At 41.1% G+C, this 24162-nt stretch overlaps 1 protein-coding gene across 3 annotated transcripts in view; it reads right to left on the bottom strand.

Moving 5' to 3' along the window:
* Nucleotides 1-24162, bottom strand: part of NALCN (sodium leak channel, non-selective) — a 313018-nt gene that overhangs the window by 52899 nt on the left and 235957 nt on the right. For all 3 annotated transcript variants that reach the window (XM_032314978.1, XM_032314979.1, XM_032314980.1), the window contains one exon: nt 11851-11924. In XM_032314978.1, the coding sequence (XP_032170869.1) occupies nt 11851-11924 (74 nt within the window). The remainder of the gene's footprint in view (nt 1-11850; nt 11925-24162) is intronic.

Here is a 24162-nt window from a genome sequence, read left to right as displayed (position 1 = left end):
AGCCTTTAAACACCACTAGTTGTTTATAGAAATACTAGCAGGGGGTCCTCTGTTTCTTTCTTCTCTCTCTCCATATCTTCTTTCTTAATGTTCCAGAACAAGGGTGTGGGAAAAGCCTGTACATTCTGTAATGAAAGAGAGAGGCCTATGAGTCTTCAAATTATTTTCATTCATTATAGAAAAGTTAGATTGCAGGAAACCATCTGGTATTAAACGTAATTACCGTCTAAAGGAACTGCAGCGTAACTTCTCAGAGCGTTAAATCTGAGGGATTTTACTCAGATCTTGAGGTCCACAAGGGTACACATCGCAGAGTATTATCGAATATTGGTTAATATAACGTAATTGCATCAACAGAAAACAGGAAAATAGCCCTTTGGTGGTAATTACGTGAAACGATGGCCGTAGACCAGGGTAAGAGAATGGGTGATGAGTAATTCCTGGAAAAGGGCTCTTACCTGACGCCAGGAGAGTGACGATGAAATCCTCCAAAGGGGACACAGCACAGATGCTACTAGGTGAGCTCCTCTGTAATGGCCTCTTGCTGAGATGAGGAAAAAGCTGCATTTTTATCATAGTGAATACCCCACTCCTTTGTGAATCAACCTGGTCCTGAGTAAATGGATATGGCTCTCTAGTATTAAGTGACATCCGATTTGTTCTCTCCAATCTTGCGCTATTCATAAAAATGTTGTCATAGGCACACAGGTAAATTACACAGGCAACCAGAACCTCACTGCAGACTGAAACATAAGGGAAGCCTTATTGTCTTATCATAAGTAGGTATGATACATAAAAAAGAAGATCAGGGGGCGCCTGGGTGGCTCAGTGGGTTAAGCCGCTGCCTTCGGCTCAGGTCATGATCTCAGGGTCCTGGGATCGAGTCCCGCATCGGGCTCTCTGCTCAGCAGGGAGCCTGCTTCCCTCTCTCTCTCTGCCTGCCTCTCTATCTACCTGTGATCTCTCTCTGTCAAATAAGTAAATAAAATCTTTAAAAGAAAAAGAAAATCAGCTTAAAATCTCTGCCTTTAGCGCATCTATTAGAATTCAGGAACTAGACCGTCTGAAACCCCACACCACACTGGGGTTTAAATTCAGTAATGCTCCATCTGACTCCGAAAAACATAAATTACAATGCAAAGACCGAACTTTTTATTATAACAAAAATGAAAATTTGCAAATGTTGCACAAGCCATAGGAACCAGTTTTTCAACCCTCACGGATTTTCTTATACTACTTATTACTTTATGCTCCAATGACATAATAGTAAAAGAAAAACCCTGTTCAAATATCTTGCTGCATCTGTTAGGTAAAATTTAGTAGCAGCTCTCCTGATCCATAGAGCTCCATTACAATCACGTTGTAATAACGTACACATCATGTATAATCTCAGTGAAATGTAACATACTTTGATTACCACAAATCAGGAGAGACTTAGGAAAACATGTTTAGAATACATCATTTTACTAAGCATAATGACGGACGTTAACTAGTCTTACTGCGATGAGCGTTTCACAATACACACAAATCCCCTGGAATACACCTGAAATTAATGTAATGCTATGTATCAATTACATCTCAGTAAAAAAATTTAAGAAGAGTTCAAGGAAAGAAAGTTTGGTTTTAAAAAAGCCAAAAAAAATTTTGCTTAAATTAAGTTGTATTTTGCCACTTTGAAATTTTCACTTTTTATGTTTTATACCAATGCTTACATCCACAGGTCTTATCTCCTCATTGCTCTCTGAATACACTTAATTTCCACATATTTACTTGGTCTCTATTTCTCCAAATGGTCCTTCACTTAACCTAACGAGAGTTTTTAAATATCAGGAATAAGAGAAACCAACAACTAGGCAGCCTAAATAAAATCACAGATAAATATTTACGAAAATATCTAATGTTTCATTATATATTTGATTAATAGTTCATGTTTTGATGATAATATATTCAACATTAATCATTAGTATTCAATTTATGAACATCTATGAATACATTACACATGTTAACAAGTATCTTTACTAAATCAAATGTTAATAATTTGTTATTTTATTAATACTGAGCATATTAATCCTCAGTACTCTGGTTTTTGAAGACCTCAGGTTATTCTTGCTAAATGTTTGTCGTAAAAAATTGCTGCTATGTCAGGAGGCTGACCCAAACCCAGCTTTAGAGGTATCTGCTTCCTCTCATCCGCAGGGTCCTTCCGGGGCCCCCCTCCTCCCCTTCCCCTCTCCCCCCTCCCCCCACTGTCCTCCCCTCCTGCCTCGGGAGCACATTCCACTGAGCTGTCGGCCAGTCTGAGCCTAAGGTCTGTGAGAGGCTGCAAGGTGCTCAGGGCCTCTGAGCCTTGCCCAGTGCATCTTGCTAGTCGTGGCCCAAATGAGGAGCTGCAGAGAACACACTTGACCTTCTCCAAAGCTGCTAAATTGCTAGGCTACACGATGAAACAAGAATTTGAAAAGGAGAGCTTGTCAAATGGGAAGGAGCACCCAGGGTGAGATGCTAACGCTTGGTGTTATTAGGCTGCCTTAGATTTCCACACAACTGGGCCTGCTTCAGAGAACTGGAAGCTCTGGGTCTAGACAGGAAAGAACGGAATAAGAATGAAGAGGCTGTTTGTCCTTTCCTCCAATTCCCCTTGTCCTACAGCTCACGATGTGCACGGGACAGCAGGTGGTCTCTTGGAGGGCATCCCAGGGGTTTAATGTGCAAGCTTTCCTCTAGAAAACTCCACGATCTCCCCAGTCTCTGCACTAGCAGGCTCAGCTGTCTTCCAGAGGAATGTGACCTAGATGCTTACGTTCTAGAGAAGAGCCCAGTGTCCATTCATCCGTCCTGAGCCCTGGGGAGGCAGACCTGGAAGAGGCCACGGGACAAAAACACTTGCTTTCAGCCTACAGCTCACGAAAAAAAACCCCTGGCTGAGTCCTCAGCCACTCAGAGGTCACAGAGCTCCAAAGTCAAGGACACACCAAGGGTTCCAGGTAAGCAGTCATCACCCATGCAGAAGATAACACTATGATCGTCTTGGTCACAGCTGTCACTGTCCCTCTGTGAGCGGTGCCCTGACAGCAGGTAGAGATTCTCTTCCAGCTGGTCCTTCGGCCCTGATCACCAGCCCCTTCTACCCAGTGATCTTGTCCTGCTCTCAATCGCTCTTCCTCCGGCCCAAGTCAATCAGGCTCGTCTTTACCAACACCCGAGACCGTGCCCTCATGTCTCCTTGGCTGGTTGTTCTTGCAACGTGCTGGTGGTGTCAGCCCGCTGGGCTAGGTCTCCTAATTCCGGGATAGGACCATTTCTCCCCCTGGCCCATTTGAGCAGAAAGAAGGATGTCCCAGTTGAACTTCAGGCATTTCAAAGATCCTGGGTCTCCATGCCCAGGACTTTCAGCTGGCTGTCGGAGATGCCAACCGTGGCTGATGAATCTGTGTTATTACTTTGGGAGTCTCTCCATAAAAGGATCTGATAATACCTTATGTGAGCAAGACTAGCCCAGTGGCGGAGCCAGGATGCTAACCCAGACTGGCTACTGAACCGCTAAGTGCCCCACGCACGCTGCTCATTTACTCCTCTGAGACTGTTTCCAGTGCCCCCTGCAAGGTGCAGAGACTGGGGCTTTGCACAGACTTAACCACTACTCAGAGGATTCAAAGCCAAGCATGGTTGACTGCAGACCCTTCCTCTTCCCATTTCTACCATACTGACACAGCACATTCCATAGGACTCTGGACCTGAACGGGAACAGACCCCTCTGTAGTGTAGGTTGTGGCCCGAATGAGGAGCAGGGTAGGTCAGTGTCAAGAAAGCCGCACAGTTTCAGTCCGGACATGAGCTTTCTTGAGCTGGTTTATCCAACAGGGTCTGGGGTTCAGGTTGCCACAAGCATCCAGCAAAAGATCTTCCATGAAGGCACTTCTTTTACCCCCAGATAACTCAAGGCTGGCTCCCCTCTACCCCAGGAAGTTTTATGGAGGAAAAGGGAAGAGACTGGAGAGAGCTGTGGTTCTAAAGACTGAGGCCGCCCCAGACAGCAAGGATGATAAATTGAAAAGAGCCCCCCCTCCCTTGAGGGATGTGGTTCCACCACAGGGGCCACTGCCTGGGAAGGAGGGTGTGCCGAAGCAGGTGTAGTGGGGTCTCGATTTGGGGTCCTAATTTCCCCTTGACCTGGCAATTTCTGATGATGCATAACCTGTCTGGGTACCCTGGGAAGCAACCACGAGTGTCGGAAGCACAATGGGCTCAGTGGTTGTCAATATAGTGGATTAGAATGAGGGATCCTCTACAATGTAAATGTGCAGAGTCAGAGGGAATGTGTGGATTTTGGAGTTAGACCAGGGTTTGACTCCTGGCTCCCCTGACTCGCAGGTAGGGTGACTTTAGGCAAGTCGCCTGAGCTTCCTGAGCCTTAATTTCTCCCTCTCTAACACAGAGCTAATACTCCTTGTCTTTCAGGGTTTGCTGTGAGGCCCCGGTGAGCCAGCAGTTATGAAGGAAGCCAGCATTGAGCACGCCGTCAGTTTCCAGGAAATGGGGCAACGGAGCTGCGTAAGTTGTTGGGGACACAAAAATACGGCTATTTAGGAAATCAGGTTATAGTTGATATTGATGTGATACCCCAGATCATTTCTGGTATGGGTTCTTGGGAGAAAGTACTTACCTAAGACTCGGTTTTGTCATGCATAACATGGGGGTAATAACAGCGTTTTCCTGCATAGCTGTGTTGTACAGACTGACGGAGACAACACGCCCAAGACCTTAGTATCATGTCTTCACAAATACTCATCATTCACTCTTTCCCCATCTCCCTTTCCCTACTTCTCTCCATCTTCATGTCGGAAAGGCATCTTCATGGCATAATGGATATAAGTTGAAGGCAGAAAACACTTTATGAAACATTTCAGGTATATGATTTTAACTATTAAAGTCACTCAGGCAGGGTACCAGGACTATGCTCTGTATGAATATTCTTGTCACAGTTGTGGTCAGGGATCTAGAGGTATTACTGAAGTTCCCCCCACCTGACTAGAGTCATAAATATGTTCTCAGGGCAAACAAGAGCTCCTTGAGGAAATAATCTGTGTGTCCGGTATCTTAGAAAAATGCCAGGCACACAGAAAATGCTAGAATGAGTCCTTTCTTTCCAGGAAGAAAATCCAGCTAATGTCATTTAAAAATCTGTATTTTTTTTTTTTTTTAAGATTCTTTATTTATTTATTTGACAGAGAACACAAGTAGGCAGAGAGGCAGGCAGAGAGAGAGGAGGAAGCAGGCTCCCCGCTGAGCAGAGAGCCCGATGCGGGACTCGATCCCAGGACCCTGAGATCATGACCTGAGCCGAAGGCAGCGGCTTAACCCACTGAGCCACCCAGGCGCCCAAAATCTGTATCTTAATAAATAAATATGTTCTGTTTTATTTATATGTAAGTAGTCTTTACATTATATTTCTAGTCAATGAAAATGAATCTTCTTAGAGAAAAACTAACCCTTCCATGTCATTAATTATATTTAATTTTTTTGTAGTAAGTAGCATTCAACTAGCAGTTATTCCTTAGACTTTATTTTTTTAATAAATATTTTCTTTATTTGAGGGCAAGTACAGAGGGAGAGGGAGAGGGAGAGGGAGAAGCAGGCTCCCCTCTGAGCAGGGACCCCAACGTGGGGCTCGATCCCAGAACCCTGAGATCATGAGCTGTGCCGAAGGCAGATGTTTAACGGACTGAGCCACCCAGGTGCCCCACGACTATTCCTTAGACTTTAAAAAATTATTAATACCAGTGTGCGGCAAGGGAAATTTTGTCGTAGATCCAAATATCAGAATGCAAATACCATACTAGGCCAATCACTCAAAAAGGCCATAAAGATACTTCCTAACCGGGGAGGTACTGATAGCCAAGGACAGAATTTTCTCAAGTCATGTAAAATGCTTGATTATTTTTGACATTTCGCCGTGCATTCGGCCTAGCAGGAATGGCCACGCATTTGTGCTCCATTTCAGGGCTCTGAGGGGAGAGAGCTCAGCCGAGGCAGCGAGGCTGTGGAAGGGGCCCAGCCACTTGTTTCGATTTCTCCTGATGAAGTGAAAAGGTCACTGCCTTCCGAAGGACGCTTCCTTTAGTGGAGCTGACTGGTACAGGCGAAGTCAAAACGAGGGTGAATTGAATAGGGACCCCGGATTTTACAGTTTGGGTGGTGGAACATCCCTCTTTCTTACAGTCCTCTCCAGACCCGTCACGGAAAAAACCACACGGATGCCCGTTTGCATCCCGTGAGCCCCCACGGACAAGCCCGTGACGGCATCCTCGAGTTCTGTCAGAAAGCCCCACTTCTGTTTCTGTCCGAGAGTTCCCAGATCTGTGGAGAAGTTCACTTCCATGTCTCTGAGCATGGATTCATTTTAAGAAGATTCTCCATGATCAAATCAGAGATGATTATGTGCAGAAGTCATTGGCGACTCCAATGACTCAAACACCTCCGACTCTCGGCCCCTTTCTCTCTGACTTTCCCCTTTGTTGGCTCGAATTTCCCCTTCATAGGAAAGGCACAGAGCATACACTTTTCTGGAATAATGTGGATCCTGTTTCAAATGGAAATGCAGCTCCCCTGAGCACTGAGACTCTGGGCAGCCCCGCAGCTTAATTATCAGGCCTGAGAACTCAGGCCTCTCCATCACCAGGACTGCGCTATTCATTCCAGGGAATTCCTACCCAAGAATTTAAGGCTGTGAACCAATAAGTAATTTAGCTTCAGGAAATTTCTGGAAATCCATTCATCTGAATTATAGACTCACGGACCAGCCCCTGCGTCTAGATAATTTATCACTCAACTGGTCAAACCAATCACCTAAAAATAGTTGATACTCAGGCCAAGAGGCTGCCCAGCTTGGTCCATCAATCCTAACCACTTTTTTTTAAAATGCTGTTTCTAAAAATCTTCCAATTTACTTTCACAGGTAATGCACGGAGATGGTTAACAATTCAGAAGACGAGTAGAACGGTTTTCTGGCGTGAAGATGGCAGCGGAAAGGAAGGCAAGGGGAAAGCAGAGGAGCAAACTCCGCGGGAACAAGTAGCAGCTGAACTGTGGCGTCCGAGCAGGTGGAAAGAACACTGCGGGGCACAGGAAGGCCAAGGGATGGCCCCTCTACTGGGCCCCCGCCCCTGGGATGCTCCCCCCCGAACAGTAATGGTTACCCGTCCAGAACAAGTACGTGCTACCTGTGTATCCTGGAGTGTCCTAAACTCTTTTTTTTTTTTTTTAATTGAGGTATAATTGACAACTAACACGTACTAGCTTCAGTTATACCACATAATGATTCGATGTTTGTATATAATGGGAAATGATCTAAACTCTCACCTGAAGAATTTTGCCCGATCTCAATCACTAAAAACACTTCAACCCAAACCCCAAACCTTACACATACCTACTCCTGACCTATCCCTTGTGAGACATTACTGAGAGACCTCAGGTGGTGGTCTCCCTTACTATAATAAGTATTAAATTTCACTCTTAGTCAACAGATTGTTCAGGAAGCCAGCTGGGGCAGTCTACACTGCACGGCAGGTAAGTGAGTTGCTGAAGGTTAGAGAGGAGCAGAGCCAGATGCTGGTCCAGGCCTTCTGACACCACGTCCAGTAGCTTACGTGAGAACGAGGGGGGCCCTGACCATCACCTCCTCCAATCTTTAAATTCTCAGAAAACTGGGGACTTAAATAATATACCTATTTACACAGCCAGGTCTCTAGATACCCTAGATCAGGGATTTGTTTTATATTATTATATTATTTCCTCCAAATATTTGTTATTTGTAAAAAGTTATTTCTAAGATACAGATATTTTGTAATATCCTCCTCACATCCCGCTGGATTTGGAGTTTATGGGACTTCCTTCCATCTGCACCCACATCAGGATACACGCCCACCTGGGACATATTTGCTCAGAAGATTCAGCCGAGGTCGTCTTTCTCTAACGAGACCTTCCTAGTATGCCCTCCTGCCTCCCTGGGGAGGACCCCTTTGCTGGAGCTAAGGACAGTAAGGCTATGAAAAGACAAAACTCTGGAAAACCATGAGAGACAGCGCACTCAAACAAGTTTCTGCTTGACTTCCTTTCTTCCATATCAAGGCAGATCCGGTCTTCATCCACGAAGGCACGAAAACTGCGCCTCCTTGTCTCCTTCTTTCAGACTCTCCCTTTCAAAACATAGATGGTCATGGGAGAGGCCATTTCCCCCCAGCCACACGGAAGGATAACTGGCGAATAACGTGTAAATATAAGGTATACAACACGATTTGAAGTGTGTATATCCTTTTTTAAAGATTAATTTTGTTTAGTTTTTAGAGAGAGAGAGAGAGAGCACACACAAGATAGAGGGGTCGGGGTGAGGAGCACCTCAAGCAGACTCCCTGCCAAGCACAGAGCCTGATGCGGGTCTCGATCTCATGACCCTGAGATCATGACCCAAGCCGAAACCAAGAGTTGAACGCTTAACTGACAGAGCCACCCAGCTGCCCCCGATGTGTGTATATATTGTGAAATGATCACCATGATGATGATAATGAACACATTTATCATTTTCCATAATTATGATTTTTTGTGTGTGTGTGGCGAGAACATTTACAATCCACTCTCTTCGCAAGTTTGCAGTATGCGGCACAGTACTTGCTAACTAGAGTCACGAGACTACACATTAGGTCTCCGAATTTATTCAGCTTAAAACTGGAAATATGTACCCTTTGATCACCATCTAGCCATCTGCCCCAGGGTCTGGCAATCCCCAATCTACTCTGTTTCTATGAGTTTGGCTTTTTTAGATTCCACATGTAATGGACATCATACAGCATCTTTCTAATTCCGACTTACCCAGGGACACTGTAGTTGAAGGAACAAAGAGAAAGTTCTGATCTAAGGAAGGAGAGACTCCCCAGGGAGTGAGAATACCCCGAAAGAATGGTAGAAACCTCTCCTTTTTCCCCGTTTTGTGTAGGGCTATTTGCCCTGAGATGACTGTAAATGTTCTCCTTTTCTTTCTTTTAAATTCTCTTATCCCTTCTTCTTTCCTCCGCTTTTAGTTCTTGTTGCTCCTTGGAAAACAGCAGAGAAGAATGTCCAGGGACCCACAGACAGGGACCTGATCTATTCCTGACCTGCTTATGTATGGGTTACATGATAATGCGGGTATGATATTATTATTGTATTATTAATGCTACTGCTATATTATGAGTGAAAAAAGATAAGCACGCCCAAAGAAACTATCAGTTTGACATCTTGTCCTTAATTCTTGCAGACACTAACGTAGCACCAATAGGGAAGCCATTTTCACAGGAGAAAAGAGCTAAATGGCTTTTCTAAAGATTAAATTTGTATTCTTAAAAAAAAAATCTTAAATTTTTTTTTTCTAATTGTAGCCTCTTATTTCCTGAGATTGCCTGGGTAACATCTGCAGCACCCCAGGGAGATGCCTCTCATTTGGTGGTGTTCTGGGCTGTCAAAAAATGTTGACGGCTCTGGGTGTCCCTGAAACTACACAATTATTGGGCAAGTCTGAAGGCGTCCCTGTTCCCTGATGGTCTTAAAAATTTGGCTCAGGTACACCCACAAATTTTCTCTCTTTCTCTCTTTTTAAAAAATTTTCTGTTTTTAAAACCACTGCTGTACATTTAAAAACCAACAGCTGAATTTCACCCTCACAATGTTAGTTAGCAGCAAAGGATGTGACTGTTGGCATTATCGGATCTGCGCTTCAATATGACTCCGAGAAAACACTGGAGAGTCTTGTCCATCTAATGCATTCACGTTTATGACTTCGGGCACCAGGAAGTCAGCCTTCAGGGTCAAGCTGATGAGTCAAATCTGTGAGAAAAAGTCTGACTTTGTTTTTCAAATCCTGTAACACGTTAACATAGGCCCTTGAGACATCCGCGTTGTTCCCTACGGCCTATCCCTGAGGTAGATGAATTCTTGGAGAGAGGTTTTCCAAAAACTTGTCACCTGGATAGACAGTAAGACCATAAGGGTCCCCCTTCTGGAGAAAGTCGTGTGGGAAGAGTCCCCGTGTTTGTCAGCCCTGATCAGTACGCACCACAGTTTCACTTTCCTTGTGCGTGGAGGACAAGAGCCTCCCCTTTCTTCTGTAAACTAGGAGAAGGGGCTAAGAAAGAGATGGCAGGAAAGGAAAACTGGAAGACCAAACTTCAGAAAGAGTTCATCGGGAATCGAAGTTCTAGAAGTGGCTTCCTCTAACGATCCCTGTCTGCCTGGGCCCAGAAAAGTCTCTGCGAACCCCCAGGGCAGCAGTTATCCTGGGGAGGTGAGCAATGTCATTTTGGTTCCGAATGTGGCAGGCAGACTCTGAACACGGGCCAGAGTATTACACTCCCCTCATGCATCGTTGTGGATTTGAGGCTGAAGTCTCTGCCCTGTGGGTGCGTCTGCGAGGCTGGACCTGCACACGGGCTGTTTTGTGTGAACAGGGCAGGGGGTCTTCAAGACACTAAGCATTGATGCTGCCGGGAATCTGTCTACTATAGTAGTTGCAGCTTGATAAAGACCCTGAGGTACCACACAGTGTTCAAGGCCGCCCCCATGACGTCATCTGATGGCAACTGGGTTGAGCCCGTTGGAAGCAAACTGAAATGAGGACACAGGGTGTTACGCATTTGCTGAAAAGTTTTCCTTTCTCTCTTTCAACCAGACCTCTTCCGTTCATCTTCTCGTACTTTGTGGTGACAAATACAAGCCCCAGAAATGCTTATTCTCTTCTCACAGAGGATACTCCAATGCATACTCGTGTCTATGTGCGCAAGGTCAGCCAATAAAAGAATGAATACACAAAATACTGCCTTGCCTGGTCAGAATCATTTTTGGCATACGCATTTCGGGTGCTGTCGTAAACTCAAAATAGTTTCTCAAGCCATAGGTATTAGCCTTATTCCCTCATTACAGTTTTCCAGGTTATAGAGTTACACTGGCAAAAGCTTGGATGACTATTCCTGGAAGAGACAGAGTAGAATAGAAGTAGAGTAGGATAAAAGAGTCTATCCCCTTCCCCTTGGCCCAAGTTGGAGGAGGCGTCCCTGTATAAATTCATCCAGTATAAATTCATGTATAAATTCAGTCCCAGTATAAATTCATGGTGAATACCTCGCCAGCCATTCTCCCTCCAGCCCCCCCCATATTTAGTTGTATGATTAAACGTTTCCAGGTAATAAGTCTGCCAGTAAATTACATTCCAAATGCTCATGCATTTTTACAACGATCACATTACTTCATATTATGACACAGTCTTCTAAAATACTCTTAAGTGGTTAGCTTGATGTTTCTTTTGGATGGTTTATCCAGACAAGTTTAAGAAAGTAGCATTAAAATTACATGTTTTTATAAGCATGTTAAAATGGAAAGGCTTTCGATTCTTACAGATTTTAAATGCATTTATTCTTAATAGATTAATAAGTCATTGTTATTTCTAAAAAGCTCACAGTCTTATCATTTTCCCCTTAGTTTGTGATTTGTCCTTCAGATATCAGAGAAGACATAAAACATGCAAGAATAAATGTAAGTAATTTTCATCTTTTTTGTAAATGTTTATACTTAAAATTTATGAGTTAGTGCATGAAAAAAAAGAGAAATGCACAACTGAGCTAATAAAATGTTAATATTCTAGGAAAGATATTAATGTTGTGTTTGACATTATTTATTATTTATAAGTATACAGTTACCTAAATCTACTTTCTAGCAGAAAGTGTATGTCGATACTCAGAAAATTATCTCATTAAAAAGAAAGAGCTCTTCTTTGTTTAACATAATCCCACTTGTGTTTAAATATGTATCAATGTTTAATGGTGTTACCTTAAGATTTTAGTGACTGCAGTCTCCTTTTCTAGAAGATTCCTTGCCCTGATGCTGAAAACAGACTTGCGAAGCTGAAAAATTACAAGTGTGACTTTAGTTTTGGCATATAAAGGGATAATATGCTGACAAATCATTAGATACATAAAATAGATAACACTATTAAAACATTGAACATAATTTTTTTCCACTAAAGCATATTATATGATTGATTCTATCACTTATTTATTCATTTAGAGAGAGAGCACAAGCAGGGGGGGCAGGAGAGGGAGAGAGGCTCTCAAGCAAACTCCATGCTGGGTGTGGAGCCCAATGCAGGGCTCAGTCTCAGGACCCCAAGATCACACCAGAGCCAAAACCAAGAGTCAGATGCTCAACCGACTGCGCCACCCAGCTGCTCAGATTCCATCATTTAATTGTATCTTCTGTTTTTACTTTTATGTAGGCAGAAATGCAAACAAGCTTGTGGGGCCACACGTCACAGCTATAACGTCTTAATCTGAATAGCTTTTCAGTGTCCAGAGAATTTAACATTAAGACAAAGATCAGATTCTTTCTTGCCACTGTTCAATAAAATGTTCTCTAAGCCACTTTACTGCTCAGGTTCTTGGCCTGGGACCCGATACTAATCGGAATGATGAGTTCAAAGAGTTGTTTTGCCTACAGGCATGGAGACCAAGGAGATGAGCTTTCAAAGTTGTTTCCTAGTTGGTGATGACGAAATTATTCCAGGGAAAAGCACTAAGAAAAACAAAGTCCTGGAGGCCGCCTACAAACCAGAAGATTCTCCAAACCCAGCCCTGTCCTTCTTGATGGTTGCGGGATCAGAGGGGTGACAGATGTACCGAGAACCAAAGTGGACAGGAACAGGACAGAGAAAGAACAGGAAAACATGCCATCCTAAGAAAATTCATAATAACAAATGACTAGAAAGTGTAACTCCAGGGGTCGGACCAAAGGTAATCCTCGGACAACAACCCGGTCATCTTGATCACTAGATTAGGTTAGATTTACTAAGCACTTAGTATATTATTAGTAGCTATTAGAGATATGGGTTAGCCAGGAATCAGAATTCTGGCTTACCAGAATGAAAAGCCTAGTTACAAAGGCAGGACTATGATGCATGATGCTACCAGTAAAAAGTAGACAGTAAAGTGCTAGACGATATGTCCAGTAGAAAAGATGAGAAGGCTACATACAGGACTATACGCATGTCTGAAATAGTCAGCAAAGACGTATTGAAGGAATAGAAGTTGCACTGACTTGAAAAATGAGTAAGTCTTCCCTAGTAAAGGGGCGGGGGGATATGGGCCAAGAACAGTAGTTGGAAATGCATGCATGGGGCAAAGTAATCTGGGGCAGACTATTTGCGTAAGTGCTGAGCTACGGGGAGGAAACAGTGTAAGGCATACTGTGTTTCCAACAGATTTGAGGGAGGAAAAAATAAGGAGATAGAACCATTCTGCATTCAGTAAAAACACACCATCCACTTTCTTTTGAAGAAGTTAATGACTTCAGGTGCAAAGTCATAGAGCTCCAATCTACAAACAAACAAGCCTATATAAAGAAGTTGGCAGTACTGCCAACCTCTGTGTCCACCTGGCCACAGCTGGAGAGGAAGCGGTGGGCGTAAACTGTTTTTTTTTTGTGACTGGTTTTCTCAGTCACACCTGACAACCTACGAACACCACAACCAACAATATAATTTTCATATTTCACAGCAGATCTGCCATTAAGGGGAGGATCATTGGACCCATTGGCCATTACCCTCATATGAGGAAAGATGGCGCCCTCATATTTTCTCAAAAATGAAAAACTGGGTTGGTTTCATTATTCACCAGAACTCTTGGAAGAATAAATTCATGTGCAGACAAGGAGCTAAGAATGAACGGCATTTTCCAGAAATTGCCTTTTCAGGGTAGTGCAAGAAAGGCTGTTTACCATGATGCATTGTGAAACTGTCTTCCACCTCCTCCCCTCCCTTGAGGAGGTGACTTTGGGCATTGATTTAACCTCCTAGAGCTCACAGCCTATCTCCCAAGGGATGTTATTTAAAGTCATTTTCAGAGACCAAAGATTCAGCAGAAGGATCCCATCATGGTTGCATTTTTGCCTTTTGATACCTAAGCACACACATAATCACAGGAAAAGCCCAGGTCACAGGGGCCCCACGAGAGCAGGTTCTAGGAGAGGACTGGACCCCACTACTCTTATTTCATCTCTGAAGGACACTGACAAGCCTTAGTCATCTTTCCCTTGGTGTAAGGTGCGTGGTGTGAGGTGATGGTCTGAATTCAGTCACTTATCTCCTGTCCAGTAACTGAAGAGCGGACACTAAAGGCAATGTACTTCATGTTAGAAAAACCTCTGCATAAACTGCAAATAAATGAATAATATTTATTATATTGATTCCAAAGTTATTATTTCTGGGCTGCCTACGACTGCCTACGAAGGGCTGCTGGCTCTCTTTTGTTCAAAACTTGAACTGGCTCAAATAAAATACACTATTAACCTGTACGAGGAAGTCCTTGAGAACTGTTTCTGTAACAGCAGAACTGGCCAAAGAATAAATACTGTAATAGAAAAACTTCAGATACAGCCTCAAGATTGACTGACCGATTGATTTTTTTAAAGGAAGTGCCGTACCCAATATGGGACTCAAACTCAGGACCCCCAGGTCAAGCTCCAGATTTAGAATGTCTATCTATCTATATATCTATGCACATTTGATAGCCTGGACATGTATTTAGACAGTTATATATTTTATCTGTTCTTTTTTTTTTCCTAGTAAATAAAGAAGGCCTATAGTGATTATCTACTATCCCTTCAGTGTTTTTTCTGCGGTAAAGCTTTGCACATTTCTGCAAAGGACAAGGTCTGCTCGTCCCAAGTCCTTAGAGCTACGCTGCTCTGCAGTGCCCTCTTCTGGCTCCAAGAAATACTGACAGTCACCTGAAGTGATCAAAACAAGGAATACAGAAATCAATTTTGGGATAAGTAATTTTAGATCTCAACTTTTCAGTTACAGCTATGGAAGGTGTCAGTAATGCTTTCTTCTGGATATAAACATGTCAGACACGTGGGACTTAAAAGGAGGGGTATGGGTGACGTCCCAGGGAGTTTGCATTGGAAAAAAAAAAAAGACTAGTTGAAAAAGCCTTTTTGGTGGTTTTCTTTAGTTTCTAAACCTAATACATCCAATTCCAGAAGACAGCCATTCTCTGGATGAATTAATGATCAAAAAATAAATGTAAATGTTCAAGCAATACAGAGAAGATTTTTTTTTGTCTTAAAATTTTAATTTAAAAAATGTTTCTAGAACAATGCACTTTAACGCGAAATTCAGAAGGTTCAAATTTGCCGCTCTTTGTGGTTGAATAACTTGGAGATGAAGGACCCAGCAATGGTAGATCTCACTGATTTTCTGGCAATTTCTTTAACATCTTTTAATCCATAGGTACTCCCTTTCCCCCTCATTGTTGAAGGACCTGGACCATGTGACCTGAAGTTTCCAGGAATCTGGATTTTCCCCAGTGCACACTCCTGGCATAGTTCACATATTCCTCTGTCTTCTGGACTTCCTGCCGATTGACAGCTGGGCCCAGAGTCTCATCAGGCTCACATGTGATTGCTCTGGCAAGTCCACAGGTGGTGGCATAGCCTTTCATCACAAGGCAAGTGATGTCCGGTTGTTCCTCTTTTTGTGATGTTAAAAGTACTGATGTTTGTTATCTAGATCATGGATTCATTCAGTGAATAAAATTGCCACTTCTTTCTTATTCATTAGTTGGAATACTTGCATAATAAAAGACTTCCTTTCATGTACTATTTGGTTACTCTGCAGTACAATTCATGTGGAAAAGGTAGGGTACATGTTGACTCTTTACCTTTACTTACTCATTTTTATTTAGTTAATCGATTTTCTATTGTCCTGTGAAGGCACCCAATTAGTAATTTAAAAACATCATTATGAACTCAAAGATTTAAATAGATTTGGTTTCAGTCCATTACAGTCATTACCCTCATGTTAGGTCACAGTATCCCAACTACTCATTGGGAGTTTTTTCAAGATGGCCTATGGGTTTTATTTTTTTTTTTTTTGTTTTGCCCCGACTCTAGTAGTCTTTGCCCAAGTTTCCTCATTGTTAGGTATGGCAAGATATCCCAAGCTCGTCTTCTATATGCTTTGTATTCCATATGAACAATTTTCTCCCAAAAGCTCTGGTTTATTTGTTGAGAAATTGGGTTTCAAGAACATAATTTAGATATCAGGGATATTGTTACTGAGTTGGTCACTGTTTTGAGACCTGTGCCTGAGTTTATTCTGGTATTTTCAATTTAAATCAGGACTTCTGTATGACATCTATATGACATCTGTGTCTCTTCTGTATCTACATCCTCCCCCAACCCCACATTAAGGCTCTTGATTTTCAAGTACACGGAAGATGACACACATTAGACTATCTGATAATAACTTATTTTTATTTCTCATCTCATGGATAGTAGTCTTAGAATTACACCACCTATTCTAACATAATATAGTTAATGGATATTTAAAAAGTATTTCAATATAGTCTTCTCATTTTCCTCTTATTTCTACACTTGCACTATACTCATACTGGCAGAGCAAATAGCTATTACATATTTTTCTCTTCATTTTAATCCTCATGTAGTCATAGTTAGTCATCCACTGTTTAAGAATGTTTACCACCTGCTCTTATGTCAAGGTCATAGAGTCATTTTTGGAACTCACTGTGGTTGTCCGAAGCATGCATTCTCATAGTTTCCTGGGGAAATGCTCAGAGGAACAACATTACTTACATTTATGTTATTTATATTCCTACATGTTAATAGAAGTTGTTTTTCTTTTTTCCCTTTAAACTTGAGTGTCCATTTTCCTGGATATGAAAAAAACCTGTCCACATATTCTCTCTCTGGGTATCCTATAGATATGACTCCAACTTCTCCTGACATAAAACATTCTTGAGAAGAAGTCTAATGGCAACCTAATGCTCCTTCCTTTACACATCATTCGTTCATTTTGAGCTGGGTACCTATTTGTTTTACATTCTTCTTCTTCTTATTATTATTATTTGGTTTCAAGTTTTTATTTAAATTCCAGTTAACATACAACATAATATTGGTTTTAGGAGTAGAAATTCTGCTTTTGATGAATTACTATTCATCATTTACACATAACACCCAGTGCTCAACACAAGTGCCTTCCTGAATATCCGTCACCCATTTAACCCATCCCCCAGCAGCCCTCAGTTTGTTCTCTATACCTAAAAGTTATACCTTTTTCAATATATATGTAATAAAACATATACAATTTATCTATGTAATAAAACATACACATACATATGTGTATTTATATATATAATGTATAAATACATATATGTATATTTAAGGTCCTATAATTTGTCTGGAATATATCCTATTTTTGGCCATTCGTGATTAATATTTCAATTACATGGTGTGTCCTTTCAGTGTGTAGCTTCAAATCTTGTATTTCAGAGAATTTTGATGCTTGTTCTATGCTTTTGCTCTGGTTTTCTTCTTCCAGGACCCCTATAATGTAGATGTTGGACCTTCTTTGAATTTCTTCCATTTGTCATTTCCTTTCAAATCATTTTCATCTCTTTCTTCATTTCTCTTTGATTTCTTAAAATTGTCTCTTCTTCACTTTCTAGTTTTCTTTAGGCATCATCTGATGTATGGGATCACTTTATGTTCCTTCCAGTCAGTCTTCATTGTTTTATTTATACAGTTGGCCCTTGAACAATGCAGGGGTTAGGAGCACTGACACCCCACTTAGTTGAAAGTATGCATATAGCTTTTGACCACCACCCCTCAGAAAAACTTAACTTCTAATAGCCTACTATTGACAGGATGTGTTACTGATAACATAGCCAATTAACACATATTTTGTATGCCATATATATTCTACCCTGAATTCTTACAACAAAGTAAGGTAGAGGAAGGAAAATGTTACTAAGAAAATCATAAGGAAAATACATTTATAGTACTGTATTGCATATGAGTGGATGCACACAGTACAAAGTCATGTTGTTCAAGAGTCGGCTGGACTTCTTTCCTGAGTTCTAGCACCTTACGTGGAATTTCTTACTTTTACTGCTATTCTAGTCTTACAGAATCTGTATGTCTTTTCACTCATTTTGCCATGGTATGCTACAAATTGAGCCATTTGTGGGTATGTCTTTATGGTAAATTTTCAGTCTTCATCGGGACAGTATTCTGGTCCTTACTCTTTTTTCCTTACAACTTTTGCAGGGAATTTCACTTTGATAAATTTCTGTTGCTCATTTTTATGCACAATTCGTTTTCCTGAGCTGTTTAGTATTTCCTCTTAGCTTCAGAGCTGTTTCTTCTGTTGTTTTGACATCATGATCCATATGGCAGCCTTCTTTCTGAGATTTCCTGGCTCTGTTATGGACAACAGACGCCACCAATTTGATCTGGATCTATTTTTTCCTTCATCACTCTTGTCGCTGGCCTATTCAGTTTTGTTTCCACTCCTGGATGGAGATAGGCAGGTGTTTTCCTGGTCTCAAAGACATTACAGGCCCTGTAATTCATCTTGGCTTTCTTCCCACAGGGGCCCATACCATGTTTTATATCCCCAAATTCATATGTTGAAACTCTAGTCCCCCCCAAATGAAGATATTAGGAGGTGGGGCTTCCTGCAGGTAATCAGGTTTAAAGGAGGCCATAAGGCTATAGCCCCCATGATGGCATTTGTGCCCTCATAAGAAGAGGAAGAGACCAGAGTCTGTCTTCTTTCTACCACATGAACACACGATGTGAAGGCAGCCATCTATGAACCAAGAAGAGGAGCCAGATACCAAATCTGCAGGCACCTCAATCTGAGACCTTCCAGCCTCAGAACTCTGAGAGATAAATTCTTATGTTTAAGTCACCCAGCCTGTGATATTTGTTTATAGCAACCCCAACAGGCTAAGTCACCATGCAAATTATGTGGTTATTGCTTTGTCTGCACCTGATTTTTGACTTGTGGTTTGTGAATTATGTAATTTTGTTGTGAATGTTGCCTATGGATTTTGTTTTTTATCTAGGTATTCTGTTTATTTTCATGTGGGAATTCAAGGAGATTAAAAAATTATGCCAATGCCTCTGTCATCATTCCAGAAGACTCCTTGATTGTTTTATTTGTTGAATTTTTATCTACCATTTTTTAAAAAGATTTTATTTATTTATCTGACAGAGAGAAGAACACAAGTAGGCAGAGAGGCAGACAGAGCGAGAGGGGGAAGCAGGCTCCCCACTGAGCAGAGAGCCCGATGTGGGCCTCAATCTGAGGACCCTGAGATCATGACTTGAGCGGAAGGCAGAGGCTCAACCCACTGAGCCACCCAGGCACTCTGATTTCTCATTTTTATTTGTCCTTTCAAAGAACAAAATTTTAGCTTTACTGATATCATTTATTGCTTTTTTCCTTCTGTTTGATTAATATCTACTTATATATATATTTTTTTCTGCTGTCTTCATGTTTTCTTGGTTAGTCTTTTTCTAAACTCTTGAGTTAAATATTTGGATGACTGTCAGCCTTTATTCCTTTACTAAATATGCATGCAGAGCTATAATTTTCCCTCTAAACATGCCTTTAGCTGCTTCTCACAGGTTTGAGCTATATGGTGTTCATTAGTTTTCAGTTCTAGAAACTTTTTATTTCCATGTAGTTTCTTCTATGCTCCCTAAATTATTAAGAAGTGATTTTGTTTAGAATTCTTTTGTGTTCATAAGTGGCCGTGTCTTGTAAATCGTTTATATGTCCCTCAATCTGAATGTGTTTTCTCTAGTCGTTGAATGAAGGCTGGTCAACTGTGTATTACAAATCTTCTAAATCCTTATTAATTTTCCTGGCTCTTTGGTCATGTGCTGAGGTATTATATACATAATTTAAACTGAGTTTTCAAATTAATCCTTAGACGTAGGTACTATTATAACTTTTTTACAAGTGAAAAGTCTGACGTTCATAGGAATTATGCTGTTTTGGTCCTCCAAATTGAAAACTGAAGAATTACAATTAGAAGTCTCGATTGTACAGAGGCAGTGTTCAAATCTTGTTGCTAAACACAATGTTTATGTAAAATGTACTAAGCTCAACAGTATAAATTTTTTTTTTCCCCAAACTATACTGTGATACAATGTTGTTTGCTTGACTTGAAAGATTTGGTTCCTACATAAAACTTCCTCTTAACCCAAATCCTAATGCAAAAGCTTAACTGGCCATATTTCTCCTTTGTTCTATACATGCATACCTGATTTTCAGAAAAATGACCCTGAAAATTAAAGGTGATCAATAACTTTTCTAAACTATTAATGCTAGTATGGTAAGAGTATTCATATTTTATGTCTACCGATTTCTTGAAATCTGGGATCCATAACCACTTTCAATTAAGCAGATTATTAATTCAATTTATTCATCAGTCTGCAAGTCAGCCTAGAGCTATCAGGGAATAAATACTAGCTTCCTTTGGGACGCTGCAGTGCTAGTCTGAAGAGCCAGAGTTTCAATCTGATAACCTCCTTCAAAATGAAGGCTTTAGTATGTAGTTGAGGCAGAAAACCATAAATATTCTGAGTATTTGACTAACTTTTTCTGATTTGGAGTTGTTAACAATATATTTCCATTGGTAACTGAGAAAAAGTTTGAGAGCCATATTTTTCTTTTTGAAAATATTAACAGGTTGATAATAAATGGAAACACATTTATAAAAACATATGGCCACAAAGCACAAAACCATGGTCCAATGAACAGGGCTTGATGAATGTCAGTTCTGCTAGAAAAGAGTAGTGTAATTATTGTAATTAGCTGCTTTATTGAATAAGTCTCCCACATAAAATGTCATAATTGGAAATAAGCAATTACTTAAAATTATATAGGTTGAAGGTGGTAAGTATGTCATTCAAGTGTATTTTAATTTTTCATGCACCTGTGAACCAAAGACTAATCCCTAAGTGCATATGACAGATCATGTGTATAACAGAATGCTTCTATAAAATAAACTTTTTATAAAATCGACATTATGCTTGGAAAGAAAGAATTTTAAAAGGTGATTAGCGTAGGTGGCAACAAAATTAAAATGGTCATGTTACAATGTACACAAAGGTGAATATCATTATAATAGCGTGTTTGAAGCTTTGAAATATGTCTTAGAATGTGAGTTTTGTGGAAAGGCAGTTTTAGATGATGGGTTGAGATCTTTGATCTTGTTATTTCAACATTACAAATTCTGAACCCTGAAAAAATACCAGGCATAAAAGTTAAAAAATCTATAATAGGTACACACACACACACGCACACATGTGCACACACACACACACACACACACACAGTCTTCATTCGGACTCAAGGTAACTTACACATGTTGGTCATTGCTCTGTGTGTAAAACATCTTTTTATTTTTCTGTGAATTTCACTAGATCATAACCTTCATACAAAAAGGATGGTATATTCCTTGTCCATTACATTGTCTTCCACTGTCCAGTCCTGCCTGTGATTTGTTTTTGAAATGTATTTAAAGAGAAAATACATCGCTTAATATTAAAGATGACTCTTTTCTGTTCTACATTTTTTTTTCTTATGGAGTGAATCCTTGAAATAATAAATGCGAATTAAGTAAAAATTACAGAGGAGGACTATTCATTTTGAAAGGCATCAGTTCACTCAATAGATAGGAAAGCCTGGTGAAACTTGAGACTAAATGATTGGAAACTTAACTGGCTTGACCTCTTTATGCTTGAATTGCATGGCAATGTTTTTGTTGCTAAAGCTTGGGGCAATGGAGATTCAGCCAAATCTCCAACAACTTACACGCCAGCTAGCCTATTACACTGATACCAAAGATGCAAAAGGTGAGGGAGAAGCTGTGTCTTCACAGACAGATATGCTACCTATCCAGTGCTCACCAGTGAGAAGCTGTAACATACTCTCTAATATATACCTAGCATAGAATTTCCTGGTTACAGCTCATGTAAACAGAAAGACAAAGACTGAAAACCTGCACAGATTAAAAAAAAAAAAAAAAGATGAGTGGATTTATGATTCTGGGAGAAAGTGCCAGATGCTTTTAACCATGCAGCTGTTTGAAAATTTAAAATCCAAGGCACTCAGATAATATGAGGGAGCTGTGCTTGCTCTCCAAATATGATTCAATTGTATTTGGACTTCAGATTCAAACAACAAGAACACCAACACCAGGGGCGCCTGGGTGGCTCAGTGGGTTAAGCCGCTGCCTTCGGCTCAGGTCATGATCTCAGGGTCCTGGGATCGAGTCCCGCATCGGGCTCTCTGCTCGGCAGGGAGCCTGCTTCCTCCTCTCTCTCTCTCTGCCTGCCTCTCTGCCTACTTGTGATCTCTCTCTGTCAAATAAATAAATAAAATCTTAAAAAAAAAAAAAAAAAAAAAGAACACCAACACCAGCGAAACTGGATCACACTGGGACTGGCAATACGCTTAATGGAAAGTAACACTTAGGGGTCCAACTGGATTCCAGAAAGAAGAACTTTGAAATAGTAGAGCAACATGTAAATTTCACAGATAGGATTAGCTGCAGACTCAGAGCTCTAACACCTGTTTTGAAAACAGCCCCAAGACTTGTGGTTAAAAGCCTTCCCCATTATCTATAGAAGATGCTCAATCCTAAAATGCATTAACTTTTGACCTTCAGTGGACGGACACTTAAGGAAATGCAAGCAGATCACTGATAATCCCAAACCCAAAGTGACTGCTCAACAAAATATGCAGATTCCTCTTCTCACGTTGATTGAAAGCAGCAGAACGTGTTTATTACCCAACCCCTGGACATGGTTCGCATATGAAGGCCCTCAAGAAATACACGTCAAATGGAAAAACCTGCAGTTGAACTCAGTTGCATTTGGATCTGAGCTCAAAAACATCCTGCAAAGATCAATAAAAATGGCTGAGAAAAAGTTTTCTTTTATATTTTGTATCTTTTTGTTTCCGTTTTTGGGAGTGAATCAATTATCCAGGAATATATTTTTAAGCTAAAGAGAGAAGTATGGAGGGTTTTCACAGTGGGGCTGACGAACCCTGCTTCTTCCCTCCCCCGGACCACACTGTTTGTAACTCCACGGTGAGGTGGTGGTGCCATGTCGTCTCCCACTCTCCGCCTGGAGATGCGTCTTGAATGGCACTGCAGAGATGCTAAGCTATTATTTTAGAAAATTCTTTCAGAAGAGTGAAAGCCCTACAGATGAAAATAGGCTGTTCTCTCTCTCTTTTTTCGGTGAGTAAACTATCCTGGAAATTATAGATCAGCAACTTACTATGTACAGAGTTACTGGAACAACTCATCAAACGCTCTCTAATCACACAGAAGAATACAAAACACTGTCTGGCAATCAACAAGGCTTTGTAAAGAGTAAATCTTTCCGGAGCAATTTAATTTACTTCTTGAGAGTCTAAGTCACTATAGAGGCGGTGGGGGTATTCACTGAAATATCACACACAAAAAACAAACAACAACAACAACAACAAAATGCCAGATTCATGAACATTGAAGAAAACAAATGGGCAATTAATATACCATGCTTAACTAGACCATTACAGCCAAAGCTTAACTTGTGTAAGTGAAAGTCCTTGTCTTGATGGATGAAAGTAAATCTATTTGCTTATGAATTCATGGTATGATTTAGCATCAGTAACCTTTCTTATCTGGTATTAGAGGCACATGACATATGCTTTGTCAGTGCAATGCTAGGCATTTAACATACATTATTTAATCCTTGTAACAAACCCTCAAAATAAGAATTTTCTCTACTTTATAGACGAGGATCGGAACCGGCATCACTTATCACTGTGGTCACAGTCGCTCTTCCGTTCTGCTTCTCACGACCAACCCTTCCCTACGCCCACGCACCTACCGTGCCCTGCTCTTTCCTGCTCCTCCCCTCCCCGCTTGGAGTACCCTCCTCCTGCACGCTCAAGCTTCCTGCTCCTGTGAGGGGGTTTCAGGGGGTCCTGTCTCAGGTTCCTGCAACACTTTCCACTTCCATGCATTTACACATGTTTCTTCCCATTAGACTGAACACTTCTCCAGGGCACAGCTCACAGCTCATGCAGTGCTGAATTCCCGTGGCCCCGAAGAGTGAATAACAGGGGTTCCCTAAACGTTTGCTGAATGACTGAGTGAGCGTGAAGACTTACGGAGATGAAAAGGGTTAAGAAAACGTAGTATTACTTGGATCGCTTTCCTCATTTTGTACATGGGTTAGCTGATCAGGGTGAAGGCTTCCTATGGAAAT

The sequence above is a fragment of the Mustela erminea genome, chromosome 15 (assembly GCF_009829155.1).
Source record: "Mustela erminea isolate mMusErm1 chromosome 15, mMusErm1.Pri, whole genome shotgun sequence".
NCBI lineage: Eukaryota > Metazoa > Chordata > Mammalia > Carnivora > Mustelidae > Mustela > Mustela erminea.
The sequence above is the reverse complement of the archived record's forward strand: the minus strand, read 5'-3'. Positions and strand labels throughout refer to the sequence as shown.